Source organism: Rhinatrema bivittatum, chromosome 16 (genome assembly GCF_901001135.1).
Source record: "Rhinatrema bivittatum chromosome 16, aRhiBiv1.1, whole genome shotgun sequence".
NCBI lineage: Eukaryota > Metazoa > Chordata > Amphibia > Gymnophiona > Rhinatrematidae > Rhinatrema > Rhinatrema bivittatum.
In genome coordinates, this window is record NC_042630.1 from 65148246 (window position 1) to 65166847 (window position 18602).

At 42.6% G+C, this 18602-nt stretch overlaps 1 protein-coding gene across 1 annotated transcript in view; it reads left to right on the plus strand.

Annotated features, from left to right (window-relative positions):
• The window catches only part of LOC115077789 (vomeronasal type-2 receptor 26-like), a 472276-nt gene that overhangs the window by 182016 nt on the left and 271658 nt on the right, over positions 1 to 18602 (plus strand). Inside the window, exon 5 of the mRNA XM_029580076.1 lies at positions 15045 to 15863. Within this exon, the coding sequence (XP_029435936.1) occupies positions 15045 to 15863 (819 nt within the window). The remainder of the gene's footprint in view (positions 1 to 15044; positions 15864 to 18602) is intronic.

Consider the following 18602-nt stretch of genomic DNA (forward strand, 5'->3'; position numbering starts at 1 on the left):
CTGGGACAGACCAAGCGTCCATCAAGCCCAGCATCCTGTTTCCAACAGAGGCCAAAAACCAGGCCACAAGGACCAGGCAATTACCCAAACACTAAGAAGAACCCATGCTACTGATGCAATTAATAGCAGTGGCTATACCCTAAGTATAATTGATTAATAGCCATTAATGGACTTCTCCTCCAAGAACTTATCCAAACCTTTTTTGAACCCAGCTACACTAACTGCACTAACTACCTTCTCTGGCAACAAATTCCAGAGCTTTATTGTGCGTTGAGTGAAAAAGAATTTTCTCCGATTAGTCTTAAATGTGCTACTCGCTAACTTCATGGAATGCCCCCTAGTCCTTCTATTATTCGAAAGTGTAAATAACCGAGTCACATCTACTCGTTCAAGACCTCTCATGATCTTAAAGACCTCTATCATATCCCCCCTCAGCCGTCTCTTCTCCAAGCTGAACAGCCTTAACCTTTTCAGCCTTTCCTCAGAGGGGAGCTGTTCCATCCCCTTTATCATTTTGGTTGCCCTTCTCTGTACCTTCTCCATCGCAACTATATCTATTTTAAGATGTGGTGACCAGAATTGTACACAGTATTCAAGGTGCGGTCTCACCATGGAGCGATACAGAGGCATTATGACATTTTCCGTTCTATTAACCATTCCCTTCCTAATAATTCCTAACATTCTATTTGCTTTTTTGACTGCTGCAGCACACTGAGCCGACGATTTTAAAGTATTATCCACTATAATGCCTAGATCTTTTTCCTGGGTGGTAGCTCCTAATATGGAACCTAACATCGTGTAACTACAGCAAGGGTTATTTTTCCCTATGTGCAACACCTTGCACTTGTCCACATTAAATTTCATCTGCCATTTGGATGCCCAGTCTTCCAGTCTTGCAAGGTCCTCCTGTAATGTATCACAGTCTGCCTGTGATTTAACTACTCTGAATAATTTTGTATCATCCGCAAATTTGATAACCTCACTAGTCGTATTCCTTTCCAGATCATTTATATATATATTGAAAAGCACCGGTCCCAATACAGATCCCTGAGGTACACCACTGTTTACCCTTTTCCACTGAGAATATTGTCCATTTAATCCTACTCTCTGTTTCCTATCTTTTAACCAGTTTGTAATCCACAAAAGGACATTGCCTCCTACCCCATGCCTTTTTAATTTTCGTAGAAGCCTCTCATGAGGGACTTTGTCAAACACCTTCTGAAAATCCAAATACACTACATCTACCGGTTCACCTTTATCCACATGTTTATTAACCCCTTCAAAAAAATGAAGCAGATTTGTTAGGCAAGACTTCCCTTGGGTAAATCCATGTTGACTGTGTCCCATTAAATCATGTCTTTCTATATACTTTACGATTTTGTTCTTGAGAATAGTTTCCACTATTTTTCCCGGCACTGAAGTCTCAGGCTCACTGGTCTATAATTACCCAGATCGCCCCTGGAGCCTTTTTTAAATATTGGGATTACATTGGCCACCCTCCAGTCTTCAGGTACAATGGATGATTTTAATGATAGGTTACAAATTTTAACTAATAGATCAGAAATTTCATTTTTTAGTTCCTTCAGAACCCTAGGATGCATACCATCTGGTCCAGGTGATTTGCTACTCTTTAGTTTGTCAATCTGGCCTACTACATCTTCCAGATTCACAGTGATTTCGTTCAGTTCGTCTGAGTCATCACCCCTGAAAACCACTTCCGGAACTGGTATCTCCCCAACATCCTCATTAGTAAACACGGAGGCAAAGAATTCATTTAGTCTTTCTGCAATGGCCTTATCTTCCCTAAGAGCCCCTTTAACCCCGCTGTCATCTAATGGTCCAACCGACTCCCTCACAGGTTTCTTGCTTTGGATATATTTAAAAAAGTTTTTATTATGAGTTTTTGCCTCTATGGCCAACTTCATTTCAAATTCTCTCTTCGCCTGTCTTATCAATGTTTTACACTTACCTTGACAATGCTTATGTTTTATCCTATTTTCTTCAGATGGATCCTTCTTCCAATTTTTGAAAGATGTTTTTTTGGCTAAAATAGCCTCTTTTACCTCACCTTTTAACCATGAAGGTAATCGTTTTGCCTTCCTTCCACCTTTCTTAATGCGCGGAATACATATGGACTGCGACTCTAGGATTGTATTTTTAAACAATGTCCAAGCCTGTTGAACACTTTTAACCTTTGCAGCTGCACCTTTCAGTTTTTTTCTAACTATTTTCCTCATTTTATCAAAGTTTCCCTTTTTAAAATTTAGTGTTAGAGCTGCAGATTTACTTATTGTCCCCCTTCCAGTTATTAGTTTAAATGTGATCATGTTATGATCACTGTTGCCAAGTGGCCCCACCACCGTTACTTCTTTCACCAAATCATGCATTCAACTAAGAATTAAATCTAAAATAGCTCCCTCTCTTGTAGGTTCCTGAACCAATTGCTCCATGAAGCAGTCATTTATTACATCCAGGAACTTTATGTCTCTAGCAAGTCCTGATGTTACATTTACCCAGTCAATATTGGGGTAATTGAAATCTCCCATTATTATTGCACTGCCAAATTGGTTTGCTTCCCTGATTTCTCTTAGTATTTCTTCATCTGTCTGACCATTTTGTCCAGGTGGACGGTAGTATACTCCTATCACTATACTCTTACCCAACACACATGGGATATCTACCCATATAGATTCTACTGAGCATTTAGTCTCTTGTATGATCTTTATCCTGTTGGACTCTATACCCTCCTGGACATAAAGTGCCACACCCCCACCAAGTTGATCCTCCCTATCATTGCGATATAATTTGTACCCTGATATAGCACTGTCCCATTGGTTATCCTCCTTCCACCAAGTCTCTGTGATGCTAATTATGTCAATCATCATTTAGTGCTAAACACTCTCCCATCTTACTTCTTAGACTTCTGGCATTGGCATACATACATTTCAAAGTGTGGTTTTTGCTTGTTTTAACAACCTGCTTTTCAGTTGTTTGGGATAATTCGGTAATCATTAGCTTTGGTGATTTTTTACATATAGGCATATGAACTATGTCTGCTTTTGATGGAACCTCTCTGTTGGGATGCCCTAACTCTCCTGTTTCATTAGTATCCTTCAAAGATACATTTCTCCGAACCATGCACTGCTGAGTGACTGTCGGCTTTCCCTCTTGTTCTAGTTTAAAAGCTGCTCTATCTCCTTTTTGAAAGTTAGTGCCAGCAGCTTGGTTCCACTCTGGTTAAGGTGGAGCCCGTCCTTTCGGAAAAGTCTCCCCTTTCCCCAAAGGTTTCCCCAGTTCCTTACAAAGCTGAATCCCTCTTCCCTGCACCATTGTCTCATCCACGTATCGAAACTCTGGAGCTCTGCCTGCCTTTGGGGACCTGCACGTGGAACAGGAAGCATTTCAGAGAATGCCACCCTGGAGGTTCTGGATTTCAGCTTCCTACCTAAAATCCTAAATTTGACTTCCAGAACATCTCTCCCACATTTTCCTATGTTGTTGGTGCCCACATGCACCACGACCGCCGGCTCCTCCCCAGCACTGTCTATAATCCTATTAGGTGACGCGTGAGGTCTGCCACCTTCACACCAGGCAGGCAAGTTACCAGGCGGTCCTCACGTCCACCAGCCACCCTGCTATCTACATTTCAATAATTGAATCAGCAACTATGATGGCCGACCTAACCCTTCCCTCCTGGGCAGTAGCCCTGGGAGATTTGTCCTCAGTGAGAGAGGACAATACATCACCTGGAGAGCAGGTCCTTGCTACAGGATCACTTCCTGCTACACCAGGGTGATGTTCTCCTACTGGGAGACCTTTCTGATCCAAGGCAGCATGGATCCACACATTAAGAAAGGTGGAAAGAAAGCAAAAGATTAACGAACATGGTTAAAAGGGGAGGTGAAATAAGCTATTTTAGCCAAAAGATCTTCATTCAAAAATTGGAAGAAGGATCCAACAGAAGAAAATAGGATAATGCATATGCATTGGCAAGTTAAATGTAAGACATTGATAAGACAAGCTAAGAGGAATTTGAAAAGAAGTTGGCTGTAGAGGCAAAAACTCACAGTAAAAAGTTTTAAAAATATATTCAAAGCAGAAAGCCTGTGAGGGAGTCAATTGGACCGTTAGATGATTGAGGGGCTAAAGGGGCACTTAGAGAAGATAAGGCCATCTTGGAAAGATTAAATGATTTCTTTGCTTCGGTGTCTACTAAAGAAGATGTTGCGAAGGTACCCATACTGGAGAAGGTTTTCATGGGTAATGATTCAGATGGACTGAACCAAATCATGGAGGAACCTAGAAGATGTTGTAGGCCTGATTGACAAACTGAAGAGTAGTAAATCACCTGGACCAGGTGGTATACACCCCAGAGTTCTGAAGGAACACAAAAATGAAATTTCAGACCTATAAGAAAAATGTGTAACCTATCATTAAAATCATCCATTGTATCTGAAGACTGGAGGATAGCTAATGTAACCTCAACATTTAAAAAGGGCTCCAGGGGTGATCCAGGAAACTACGGACCAGTTAGCCTGATTTCAGTGCCAGGAATAATAGTGAAAATTGTTCTAAACATCAAAATCACAGAACATATAGAAAGACATGGTTTAATGGAACAAAGTCAGCATGGCTTCACCCAAGGCAAGTCTTGCCTCACAAATCTGCTTCACTTTTTTAAAATAGTTAATAAATATGTGGATAAAGGTGAACCGGTAGATGTAGTGTATTTGGATTTTCAGAAGGCGTTTGACAAAGTTCCTCATGAGAGGCTTCTAGGAAAAGTAAAAAATCAAGGGATAGGTGGTGATGTCCTTTCGTGAATTATAAACTGGCTATAAGACAAGAAACAGAGAGTAGGATTAAATGGAAGGGAGTGGGCAGTGGAGTGCCTCAGTGATATGTATTGGGAAACTTATTTTTCAATATATTTATAAATGATCTGGAAATAAATACGATGAGTGAGATAATCAAATTTGCAGATGATACAACATTGCTCAGAGTAGTTAAATCACAAGCAGAATGTGATAAATTACAGGAAGACCTAGTGAGACTGGAAAATTGGGCATCAAAATGGCAGATGAAATTTAATGTGGATAAGTGCAAGGTGATGCATATAGGGAAAAATAACTATATGCTATAGTTATGCAATGTTAGGTTCCATATTAGGAGCTACCACCCAAGAAAGAGATCTAGGTGTCTTAGTGGATAACACTTTGAAATTGTCGGTTCAGTGTGCTGCAGCAATCAAAAAAGCAAGCAGAATGTTGGGAATTATTAGAAAAGCAATGGTGAATAAAATGGAACATGTCATAATGCCTCTGTATCGCTCCATTGTGAGACCACACCTTGAATACTGTGTACAATTCTGATAACCGCAACTCAAAAAAGATATAGTTGCGATGAAGAAGTTATAGAGAAGGGCGACCAAAATGGTAAGGGGAATGGAACAGCAACCCTGTGAAAAAAGACTAAAGAGGTTAGGACTTTTCAGCTTGGAGACGAGAAGGCTGAGGGGGGATATGATAGAGGTGTTTAAAATTATGAGAGGTCAAGAACGGGTAGATATAAATTGGTTATTTACTCTTTCAGATAATAGAAAGACTAGGGGGCAATCCATGAAGTTAGCATGTGGTACATTTAAAACTAATCGGAGAAAGTTCTTCTTTACTCAACGCACAATTAAACTCTGGAATTTGTTGCCAGAGGATGTGGTTCGTGCAGTTAATGTAGCTGTGTTTAAAAAAGGATTGGATAAGTTCTTGGAGGAGAAGTCCATTACCTGCTATTAATTAAGTGGACTTAGAAAACAGCCACTGCTATTACTAGCAATGGTAACATGGAATAGACTTAGTTTTGGGGTACTTGCCAGGTTCTTATGGCCTGGATTGGCCACAGTTGGAAACAGGATGCTGGGCTTGATGGACCCTTGGTCTGACCCAGTATAGCATGTTCTTATGTTCGGTCAAGGGTAGTAACTGCCACTCCGTGCCGGATAAGCTCTTTTATTTATTCCTATCCTCTAGCCTTTAGGGATCCATAGTGTTTATACCCGCTGTCAGTCCTTGTGACCTTGGGCAAGTCACTTTACCCTCCATTGCCTCAGGTACAAAACTTAGATTGTAAGCCCACTGGGGATAGGGAAATACCTACAGTACCTGAATGTAAACCGATGTGATATCTCAGATCGAATGTCGGTATACAAATATAAGAAATAAAATAAATAAATAAATGAATAAATAAATATCTTGCCCCTTTGAAATCATTCACAGTTTTAGTGTTCTCCACTTCCTCTGGAAGGGCATTCAAGGCATCCACCACCTTCTCCGTGAAGAAATATTTCCTGACATTTGTTCTAAGTCTTCCTCCCTGGAGTTTCAGATAATGACACCTAGTTCTACTAAATAGTTTCCAATGGAAAAGGTTTGTTGATGACCATGGATCATTAAAACCTTTCAAGTATCTGAAGGTCTGTATCATATCACCCCTGCTCCTCCTCTCCTCCAAGGTATACATATTCAGGTTCTTCAACCTCTCCTCATAAGTCATTCGATGGTGACCACCCATCATTTTGGTTGTCCTTCTCTGGACCACCTCCATCCTGTCTCTGTCTCCTTTGAGATACAGTCTCCAGAACAGAACACAGTACTCCAGGTGAGGCCTCACCAAGGACCTGTACAAGGGAATTATCACTTCCCTTTTCTTACTAGATATTCCTCTATGCAGCCTACCATTCTTCTAGCTTTGGCTATCGCCATGTCACACTGCTTCGTCAACTTCAGGTTGTTACACACCATCACCCCAAGGTCTCTCTCCTGCTCCGTGCACATCAGCCCTTCACCCCCCAATGCATACAGTTTTTTTTTCGTATTTCCACACCCCAAATGCATGACTCTGCATTTCTTGGCATTGAATCCAATCTGTCAAATCCTCGACCACTCTTCTAGCTCCTTAAATCCTGTCTCCTTCTCTGTATTCCTTCCTGAGTGTCCATTCTGTTGCAGATCTTAGTATCATCCACAAATAAACAAACTTTACCTGCTATCCCTTTCGCAATGTCGCTCACGAAGATGTTGAACAGAACTGGTCCCAACACTGATCCCTGTGGCATTCCATGTAACACCATTCTCTCTTCAGAGTAAGTTCCATTTACCATTAATCATTGTCTTTTGTCTGTGAACCAGTTTGTAATCCATGCCAACACCTTGGAGCTGACTCCCAACTTCTCATTTTGTTGATGAGTCTTCTATGTGTGACTGTATCTAAAGCTTTACTAAAATCCAAATAAATTACATCAAGTGCTCTTCCCTGATCCACTTCTCTTGACACCCAATCAAATAAATCAATTAGATTAATCTGACAGGATCTTCCCCTGGTGAATCCATGCTGCTTCTGATCGAGCAAATAATGTCTTTATTGCTATTAAAAGGATAATACCATTTAAGATTACTGGTCAATCCAGATGTTTAAAACATCAATGTTGGTCACTATTAAGGCTACATTTCCTTATACTAACATTCTCATACTGGTAAATGAAATCCAGATAGGTTACATGAATGCAAGATTGAATCATAACAAGAAATCATTTGTTACAGATATTATTCAGCAAAACAGGTTAGACCTTATGTTGATTTCAGAATCATGGCACTATGACCATGACAAGATGCTGCTAAATTCACCTTGTTACTCTGGATTTAATTATATTGAACAATCATGACCATGTAGGTGAGGAGTCATTGGTTATTTATAGGAACACATTGCATATTAAAAAGCTTAATTCTGATTTTAAACCACCTATTGGGGTTTTGCTTTTCAAGCTATTATCTTGGACAATCTGTTTAGAGAATGCCCCTCACAGAAGTGGTTTATCATATGTTAGTGAGCTATCTGAACAAATAGCAAATTTGCATTTACAACATAGTAGGTGATTTTAACATTCACATTGATAATGAAACATCCAATTTTGGTGAAGATTTGACATCATTTGGAGTGAGGAAAGTCTAACAAAGATGAAATTTTGTACTATGTTATCTCACTCTAGCTTAATGGTATGCTGTTATAGAGTCTTATGCATTGGATATTTACTATAAATTGACTCCCTGGGCCTCTGTCCCTCCCTATGCAGCCCATGTGGTGAAACATGATCCATGTCGGGGACCAAAACTCTCCTTCAACCACTCATGGATAACGATGAAAATGTTTATTCTAATTCTTCTTCTGTTACGGATCATGGAACCTTATGGAGGAGCCCCGCAGGCCTCCACCCTTGACAGGTGAGGCTATGACAAGCCTGAGACCCTGTTGACACTTTACCACTACCAGCCCACGTACCCCTCAGTTCGAACCCTTGGGTACCAGGGCTGCCTGGACTTTTGTGGGGTCTCCGGAGACAGGGTCTGGGTGCTGGCATAGATCTAGGCAGGCGGTGTGAGTTGGAGACAGGTGCTGACAAGGCTTGGTGGGTGTCATAGCTCAAAGGTCAGATGCAACCTGAGGTCTTGGCAGGCATCATATCTCGAAGGTTAGGTACAAGCAGAGTTCAAGCAGAGACAGGTCAGAAAGCAGGAAAGCAGGAATGGAACTTCCAGGAACACAAGCAAGAGCTGAGTAGCTAAGGCTAGAACTGCGGGGAGGTCTTGCATTAAATAGACCTAGGTCAGGAGAGAGGAGCCCTGGCACCTCCCATAGTGAATCCTTTAAATGATGTCAGAGGCCGTGAGCACATACCTAGGAGCACGAGAAGTGCAGGTGGGACCGGGCAAGGCACCACCGCATCTTAGCTGAGAAGGGGCAGCAGCATCAGAGGCCTGGCGGGGGCCCCATGCAGGTGAAGCGCATGGCCAGGAAGAAGTAGCAGAGTCGGAGGCCTGACGGGGGCCCAGTGGGAGAGGAGCATGTCTGCAGTGGCACCCTGCAGCAGTGAGACTTCTAGGACTGATGAGCAGTGGGCAGCCACAGCAGCAGGTGGAGGGAGCCAGTTGCGGCCTACCGTGGCTGGTTCCCATAACAGTAACCCCTCCTCCTCTGTGTGGTGATCCCTATGGAATTGACGGATGAACTTTTTATCCAAAATGTGGGTGGAGGGCTCCCAGGACTTTTCTTATGGTCCGAAACCCTCCCAAGAGATTAGATATTCCCACCTCCGGCCTCTTCTTCTGACATCAAGGACTTCTTGAACTTGGTAAATATTCTCATCCTCAGCAGAGGGTTGTGGAGTTGCTGGAATCTTCCTGGATGGCACAATATCACCAACGGCTTTAATAAAGAGGCATGGAAGACATTGTGAATCTTCAGCGAAGGTGGCAAGCGAAGATGGTAGGTCACCTGCCCTCGCTGTTGGCATATGGAGAATGGTCCAATATAGTAGAGCACCAAGCACATGGATGGAACCCTCAAACTTATATATCCCGTGCTGAGCCAGACTCTTTCTCCTGGATGGTATTGAGGCGCTGGTCTCTTGTGGTGATCAGCAAATTTCTTGGCTTAGTGGACAGCTTCCTATATCATCTGTTGTACATGGGTCCAAAGTCTCTTCAATTTCTCGGCTGTCATCTGGCAGCAGGTGAGGGGACCAACAAAGGAAGAGGCAAGGGAGGAACTGACTGTTTCCCATAGATGATATGGAACGGAGAGACTCCCGTCGCAGTACATGGGTGAGAATTATGTGAGAACTCGGCCCAAGGAAGGAGTTCATCCCAGTCGACCTGTATGTTCTCAGATATTGTTTCAATGTGCTGTTGGTCCATTCCGCTTGGCCATTAGCTTGCGGATGATAAGCCATGGTGAAATCCAAGGTGACATGGAACTTCTTACAAAGGTTTTGCCAGTATTTAGCCGTAAACTGAAGGTCACCGTCTGAGGTGATATGAAGAGGAAGACCGTGGAGTCAAAACATGTGTTGCATTAACAAACATGATAGCTGGGGAGCTGATGGAAGACTGGGTAGTTCCGTGAAGAGGGCCATTTTGGAAAAACGGTCCACTACTACCCAGATGATGGTATTTCCTCTGGAGGCAGATAGGTCTACCAGAAAATCTGTAGCTAGGTGTGTCCAGGGCTCACTGGGGGCTGGAAGAGGTTGTAGCAATCCCCAAGGTTTGCCCGTCAGTGTCTTTTGCTGAGCACAGGTTGGCAGGATGCCAATTAAGCAGGGACATCCTGCCGCATATTGGGCCACCAAATATATTGCTGGAGGAGAGCCAAGGTTCTGACCCGCCCAGGGTGGCCAGAGGTGTTGGAATCGGGACCCCATTTTAGACGCGGAGCTCTGAGGTACCACGGTCATGCCCGGAGGACTGTCTGGGTTGCTGAAAGAATAATCCATGCAGGGTCAATGATGTGCTGAGCCGGGTCAACATGGTCCTCTACTAAGAAAGAGAAAGAGAGGGTATCAGTGCGTTGGTTCTTGGATGCCGGGCAATAGCGCAGGTCAAAGTTGAAATGCATGAAGAATAAAGCCAAGCGGGTTTGGCAAGGATTGAGGCATTGGGCTTGCTGAAGATACTCTAAATTATTATGGTCTGTAAAGACCGTTATCCTGTGTTGGGTCCCTTCCAGCCATTGGCGCCACTCCTCAAAGGCCAGCTTAATGGCCAAAAGTTCTTGATCACCGATGCTGTAGTTGCGCTGGGCTGAGTTAAACTTCCTGGAGAAGAAGGCACATGGGTGCAGGATCCTGGCTGAATCATTCTGGATAAGTACTGCCCCCCATGCCTTCAGAGAAGGCATCCACCTCTATGAAGAAGGGGAGCCTGGGGTCAGGTGCTACAGACAGGGTTTATGCAAGAAGGCCTCTTTAAGGGCCCAAAAGGACTCCCGAGCCTCAACTGGCCAATCTTTTATGGGCGCTCCCTTGTGTGTGAAGGCCAAGAGGGAAGCAGCCAGTCTGGAGTAGTTCTTGATGAAGCAGCAGTAGTAATTATCAACCCCCAGGAAACATTGGAGGGAACGCAGTCTGGAGGGTTTGGCAATCTTGTATACATTTTAACTTGGCTGGGTCCATACAGAACCCGCGATTGGATATGATGTATTCCAGGAATGGAAGGGACTATTTCTCAAAGAGGCATTTCTAAGGTTTGGTGTACAGATGATTTTCCCGTAATTGTTGCAGAACTCAGTACATATCCTGGCGATGGCCCAGTAAGGTCTTGGAATAGACCAGGATGTCATCCAGATATACGACTACACAGTCATATAGCAGGTCACAGAAGACTTTGTTCATTAAGTTTTGGAAGACGGCAGGTACATTACAAAGGCCAAAGGGCATGACCAAATATTCCTAATGGCCATCGCGGGTGTTAAAAGCCGTCTTCCATTCATTTCCTTCTCTGAAAAGGACAAGTTTGTATGCTCCTCTGAGATCCAATTTTGAGAAGATATGAGCCCCTTGCAGACGATCAAACAGTTCAGATATCAGGGGAAGCAGATACAGGTCCTACACTGTAATGGCATTGAGGCTTTGGTAATAAATACATGGGCAAAGGGCTCCATCTTTCTTGACGACAGAGAAAAAACTGGCTCTAGCCGGAGAGTTGGAGTGGTGAATGAATTCCCTCTGCAGGTTCTCCCTGATGTGTTCATCATAGCCTGCATCTCTGGCTGAGATAAAGGGTATACCCGGCCTCAGGGAGGTGTGGAATCTGGAACCAGGTTAATAGCACAGTCAAACTCCCAGTGTGGGGGTAAGGTATCGGCTGCCTTTCTTGAGAAGACGTCTGCATAATGATCATATTGTGGAAGAACTCCTTTGGGAAGCGTAGCATTATCACTGGTGGCGGTAACGGAGGTGGTGATTATACATGTCCGTTGGCAGGTGGATCCCCAACTGTGAAGCTGTAGATTGGTCCAGTCAAATTGTGGGTTGTGTTGCTGGTGCCTGGGTCTCTGGGACTCTGCCTCATCCAGTGCCTCATCCAGTGCTACCCTTACCACTGTGGCCTGGCTGACCTCCTCCTTGTCCATCAGAAGACATCAGATGGAGGCCCACCTAACTCCAGCTGGCTCCAGTACTCAAGGGCTCAACCTGTGTGGAATGCCAGCTGGTATTGGCAAAGCTCCATCCGGCCTCCATCAGTTAGCCAGCTCTGCCTACCGATGGTGGTGACCCATAGGGCTTGCCCTGCGGGTAACATCAACTTCACCTCGGCTCAAGGGTCCACCTCCGGCGAAACAGGGTGCAACAAGGTCTACATATTCAGATCCTTCAGCCTCTCCTTATGAGTCTTCAGATACAGATCCCATGCCATTTTGGTCACCTTTTTCTGGAACATCTCTATCTTATCTCTATCCTTTTTGAAATACACAGAGGACATACAATTTCATGTACCCTGCATAAGTGGTTCCCCCTCTTCGGAACATTTTCAAGGCTGTATGAAGAAGACTAAAAACGGGCTAAAGAAATATCATTTGTTCCTGAGTATAGGAAATAACACTGTGTTATGGATAACTAGGCAAAGGTTCTTGGGCTCTGGGATGTTGTTTCCATATGCTGGAATCTCAATAGAAGTTAAAACTGAGGCATAGAATCTTGGTGTCATTATTGATTCAAATATGACTATGGTACCATTCTAAAAAATGTGTTTTTCAAGTTGAAGATGAAAATGCCTTTGCAGCCTTTGTTAACTACAACATTGTTACGAACTCTTTTGTAATCGTTATTATTTAGTCAACTGGACTATTGCTGTAGTTTATATATTTTGCTCCTAAAGAAGCAATGAAGGGCATTATAATTGCAGCAACATGCAGCTGCATAATATTAATGGGAACAAGATAATTGGAACACATTACGTCTGTACTGTCTCCCTGTCTTTATTAACTTTATCTTTATCTTTATTAAAACATATATACTGCCCTCTGCAATAGCTTAGGGCAGTTCACATCTTAAAGCATTTATAATGTTTAATACAAACTTGAAAAAAGAAAATAAAAAATAGATAATAAAATTTGCTGAAGCACATTAAGTTACTAAAAACTCTTCAATAAAAGTTAAAAAATAGAATAGTACATAAAATCATAAAAAGTTAAGAAAAATAAGAACAGGCATCATTCAAATACAGAATTAAATAAATAGGTTTTTAGCATTTTTCTTACATTTTTTGAGCATAGCACCAAGCACATGTCAACAGGAAAAGAATTTCAAAATGATGGAGCCACAACTGAAAAAGCATGCTCGCGGGTCTTGATCAGCTGATCAGCACAAACTGATGGGACTTCAAACAATCTTTGGACTTGAGATTGTAGATCACAGATGGAATTGTAAATTTGTGAAAGACTATTCACCTATGGGAATGGACTTAAGGTCAGAAGGTTATGGGTTGAGACTGCAGTTTTGTAATGAATTAAATGTAGTTCCATCAGAACTGGAGAAATGAGGTCATGCATCGCTCGCACAGATATTAGTCTTGCTGATGCATTTTGCAGTAATTGCAGAGCTTTTATTGATGATTATGGAAGACCAATATAGAGATAGCAGCATTAGTCTACTGGTAAAATCAATGCTTGAACAACACTTCTAATTTCTGATTGAGGAAACAAAGGAATCCCCATTAAAATTAGAATTTACTTCATAAGTCCTTTGATGTGCTCCCCTGGAGCTTTCTTACATCCCGATTTTTCTGGGGTCCCCCATCAACTTGTTGTCACAAACTGTCTCAGGGGATTTGATATTCTACTATGATATTCTGCTGTGATATTCTACTGTGAGTCTGGAGATGCCGACTATTTTTAGATATATTGTTTTTCAACACACTGTCATTCATTGGTTTGGGCTTCTACCCCTCCTGACACAGCTGGAGTGGCAAAACACGGTCCATGTCAGAGGATCAAAATCAACTTCTGATATGACTATTAATAAAAGTGGAATTGCATCACAGTCTTGTGTAATTAACTTAATCCTACTGTTACCTTGTGGATCCTAAAGTGCCTAGCACTACAATTATTTTTTTAAATATTAGTTTAGCAGAAAAAATTCTTAACAGTCTGAATTACTAATCATCAAGTCCAACATTGTAAGCTCTGTGGACCCTTGGGCCGGCATGAGTGTTGATAACATCCCCGAGGGATGGCCCCCAGGGGACCTCGTAGCTGGGAGGCAGTTAAGATCCAGGAGACCCAGCAGGTGTTTCACCTATACCAAACCAGTTCCCCTAAGGCTGAGCCCTTGGGTGCTGGGGCTGGCAGGACTTAGGCGGGGGTCTCCCGGTGCAGGGAGAACCAGCAGAGAAGGCGGTGTCAGGAAGTCCGGGTCGAGGCAGGCTGAGTACAGAAGCAACATGGGCATTTCAGAAGTCAGGGAAAATGGAGAGCAGGCTGAATGTGGAACCAGGCCAAGGGTCAAGGCAGGCTGCGGACGTGGAGAAGCCAGGGCAAGCCAAGGGTCAGGACGGGCAGCAGACAAGGAGAACCAGAAGCCAAGTCAAAGTTGAAACTGAGAAGACCATCCAAGGGGCAAGGATCCAGGAGCAGCAGAACCACAGGCGAGGAATAGGCAGGAAAACGGGAGCAGACAGGAACTCAGGAACAGGTAGGAACTCAGGAACAAACAGGAATGCACCAACACACTCTCAGAGAGTAGGACCTGTTGCCAAGGCAGAGAACGATGGTCTGAGCTGGACTTAAATAGCGTGGGCATCTGATGTCATCTTCAGGGGACGGGCCAAGGTTTTCTGCCAAGGCTCCTTTAAGACTCAGCAGGTGCCACGTGTGAACCTAGGGAGACATGCACAGGAAGCCTGCCGGAGGTATCCTGGACCGTGTTGGAGGCCTGCAATGGCCGGGATGTGCAGCAGCTGTCTCAAGCCGTCAGCGAGCGGTATTTGGCTTCAGGGCCTGCTGGAGCAGTTAAGGAGAGCTGGTTGCAGAGGACTGCGGGCGGGATTCCCAACAAACATGGCCAGTGTTTCTCTGTAGCCAGCTTCTTCAGGAGTGCAGTTTATAAATTTTAAGACTAACTTATTCAATCTTTAGAAAGTAGTTTATTTATTTTTACTAATATCCAATTATCTCAAAGTCTGCAAATAAATTAAATGCTCCTCTACTCTCTGCAGATCAGTTACGGAGCCCTGGATCCCATCCTCAATGACAGGGTTCAATTCCCTTCCTTTTACCGGACTGTCCCTGATGAGAGGTCTCAGTATGAAGCAATAATTCAATTACTGAAACACTTTGGCTGGACCTGGGTTGGTATTCTGGCATCAGAGGATGACAGCAATGTGAGAGCCAGTGAGGAGCTGAGTAATGAGATTATAAGGAATGGAGCTTGTGTTGCTTTTCTAGTAGTTCTCACTTGGCCAGACCAGAGAGGCTTTAACACTGCTATTGAATTACTGGGAAATACAACAGCAAATGTCATCATTGTATATAGCAGATTTGTTTATTTTCTGCATGTATTGACTGAAGTACAATTGTTCAAAGTTCCCAGGAAAGTTTGGATTTCCACAGCTACTTTAACAATTTTGACAGATCCTTGGTTTAAAAATGATTTGGTTCCATTCAATGGCTCCTTGATGATTTCCGTCCACAAAGGTGAGATTCCTGGATTAAGAGATTTCATCTATTGCACCACTCATTCCAGAATGATGCATTTGAATTTGCTTACACAGTTTTGGATTGAAGAATTCCAATGTGCACCTGAAAACCTTCCTTATGATGAGAGGACTTTTAAGAAACCTAATTGTACAGACAGAGATGAGCTGAGATTCCTTGATGCTTCAACCTTTGATCTGAATAACCTTAGATTTTCCTACAGTATTTACATTGCTGTATATGCAGTGGTTTATGCTTTACATAACATGTACTCATCCAAAGTCCAGCAGGGTGGAATTGTTGATAAATCAGATCTTTTACAAAATTTTCAACAATGGCAGGTAGGAAAACATGGTTTGGTTTGTTTTATATTTTTTCTTTACTAAAAATTGTCATTTATCTAATAGAATACCATTTCTTTAGGTTTTACAAATGATGGATTATTGTGTTTAGTGAATGTATGCAAGCTTGGATTATTAATTGACGGAAATCAGTTTAAGCATTGACTACCAGCCATCTTGAGGACTCATCTATTCATTCATTTCTGTTCTTAATGGATTCCTCATTAGGAATGAGAGTAGAAAAGTGTTTTTGGTTTGGTCCTTTATTTCAGTTATATCAGTTTATTTGCCATTCAACTGATAGGCAGGTTGTGAATATAATTTACAACACACTTTGACTTGTCTCCATAAGAATGCAAGAAGTTTAAAAATTATGATTGGAAAGTTTAATTTGAATTTATGGCATTGAACAGAGATGGAGACATTCTAGACCAGTGGTTCTCAACCTTTCTTCCATCACGACACACCTGACAGATGATGCTCATGTGCTTGATACTACATTAACAGCGATAGCTGAAAAAAAAATCATAAATATTATTTTATTGTTGAAAATGACCAAAAGAAACATAAGAACATGCCATACTGGGTCAGACCAAGGGTCCATCAAGCCCAGCATCCTGTTTCCAACAGTGGCCAATCCAGGCCATAAGAACCTGGCAAGTACCCAAAAATGAAGTCTATTCCATATAACCATTGCAAATTGCAATGGCTATTCTCTAAGTGAACTTAATAGCAGGTAATGGACTTCTCCTCCAAGAACTTATCCAATCCTTTTTTAAACACAGCTATACTAACTGCACTAACCACATTCTCTGGCAACAAATTCCAGAGTTTAATTGTGCATTGAGTAAAAAATAACTTTCTCTGATTAGTTTTAATGTGCCCCATGCTAACTTCATGGAGTGCCCCCTAGTCTTTCTACTAGACGTCCGGGAATGACTTCCTGCACGCGAAAAACGATTCGCGTGCAGGAAGTCGTTCCCGGACACTCGCTGGACTTTTGGCAAGTCTTGTGGGGGTCAGGAGGCCCCCCCAAGCTGGCCAAAAGTCCCTGGGGGTCCAGCGGGGGTCTGGGAGCGATCTCCTATGCTCCTGACGTCCAGGGACAAAAAACAAAATGGCGCCGGCTCTACCTTTGACCTGTCATATGACAAGGCAAAGGTAGCGCCGGCGCCATTTCTACAACGCACCGGAGGCCCGAGAGTAAAAGATTACACTGGGACCCTCCCTCTGGACCCCAGGTAATTTAAGGCATTTTGGGGGGGTTCGGGAAGGTGGGGGATTTATTTTAAAGGGTCGGGGTGGGTTTTAGGGTTGTTTTAGTGTGCAGGTTTTCCCGCCCTCCCCCTTCCCCTCCCCCTTCCCCCGATTTACAATTTTTTGACGATAAATCGGGGGAATTGTTATTGTATCGCGGCTCTAACGATTTTTGATGATTTAAATTATATCGGACGATATTTTAAATCGTCAAAAAACGATTCACATCCCTACTTTCCACTATTTTTCCTGGCACTGAAGTCAGGCTAACTGGTCTGTATTTTCCCGGATCGCCCCTGGAGCCCTTTTTAAATATTGGGGTTACATTTGCTATCCTCCAGTCTTCAGGTACAATGGATGATTTTAATGATAAGTTACAAATTTTCACTAATAGGTCTGAAATTTCATTTTTTAGTTCCTTCAGAACTCTGGGGTGTATACCATCCTGTTCAGGTGATTTACTACTCTTAAGTTTGTCAATCAGCCCTACCACATCTTCTAGATTCACAGTGATTTGATACAGTCCAACTGAATCATTATCCATGAAAACCTTCTCCATTACGGGTACCTCCCCAACATCCTCTTCAGTAAACACCGAAGCAAAGAAATCATTTAATCTTTCCGCGATGGCCTTATCTTCTCTAAGTGCCCCTTTAACCCCTCGATCATCTAACGGTCCAACTGACTCCCTCACAGGCTTTCTGCTTCGGATATATTTAAAAACGTTTTTACTGTGAGTTTTTGCCTCTACATCCAACTTCTTTTCAAATTCTCTCTTAGCCTGTCTTATCAATGTCTTACATTTAACTTGTCAATGTTTATGCTTTATCCTATTTTCTTCTGTTGGATCCTTCTTCCAATTTTTGAATGAAGATCTTTTGGCTAAAATAGCTTCTTTCACCTCCCCTTTTAACCATGCCGGTAATCGTTTTGCCTTCTTTCCACCTTTCTTAATGTGTGGAATACATCTGGACTGTGCTTCTAGAATGGTATTTTTTAACAATGACCACGCCTCTTGGACATTTTTTACTTTTGTAACTGCTCCTTTCAGTTTTTTTCTAACATTTTTTCTCATTTATCAAAGTTTCCCTTTTGAAAGTTTAGCACAAGAGCCTTGGATTTGCACACTGTTCCTTTTCCAGTCATTAAATCAAATTTGATCATATTATGATCACTATTGCCAAGTGGCCCCACCACCGTTACCTCTCTCACCAATTCCTGTGCTCCACTGAGAATAAGATCTAAGATTGCTCCCTCTCTCATCGGTTCCTGAACCAATTGCTCCATAAAGCTATCATTTATTCCATCCAGGAACGTTATCTCTCTAGCGTGACCCGATGATACATTTACCCAGTCTATATTGGGGTAATTGAAGTCTCACAAAATAAACGTCGCATAGATTATAATTTTTTAGATTTTTTTATGTGCATAGAATTTATCTGGAACAGTGGACCATCATAACACCCTTGGTTTTTTAGGCAG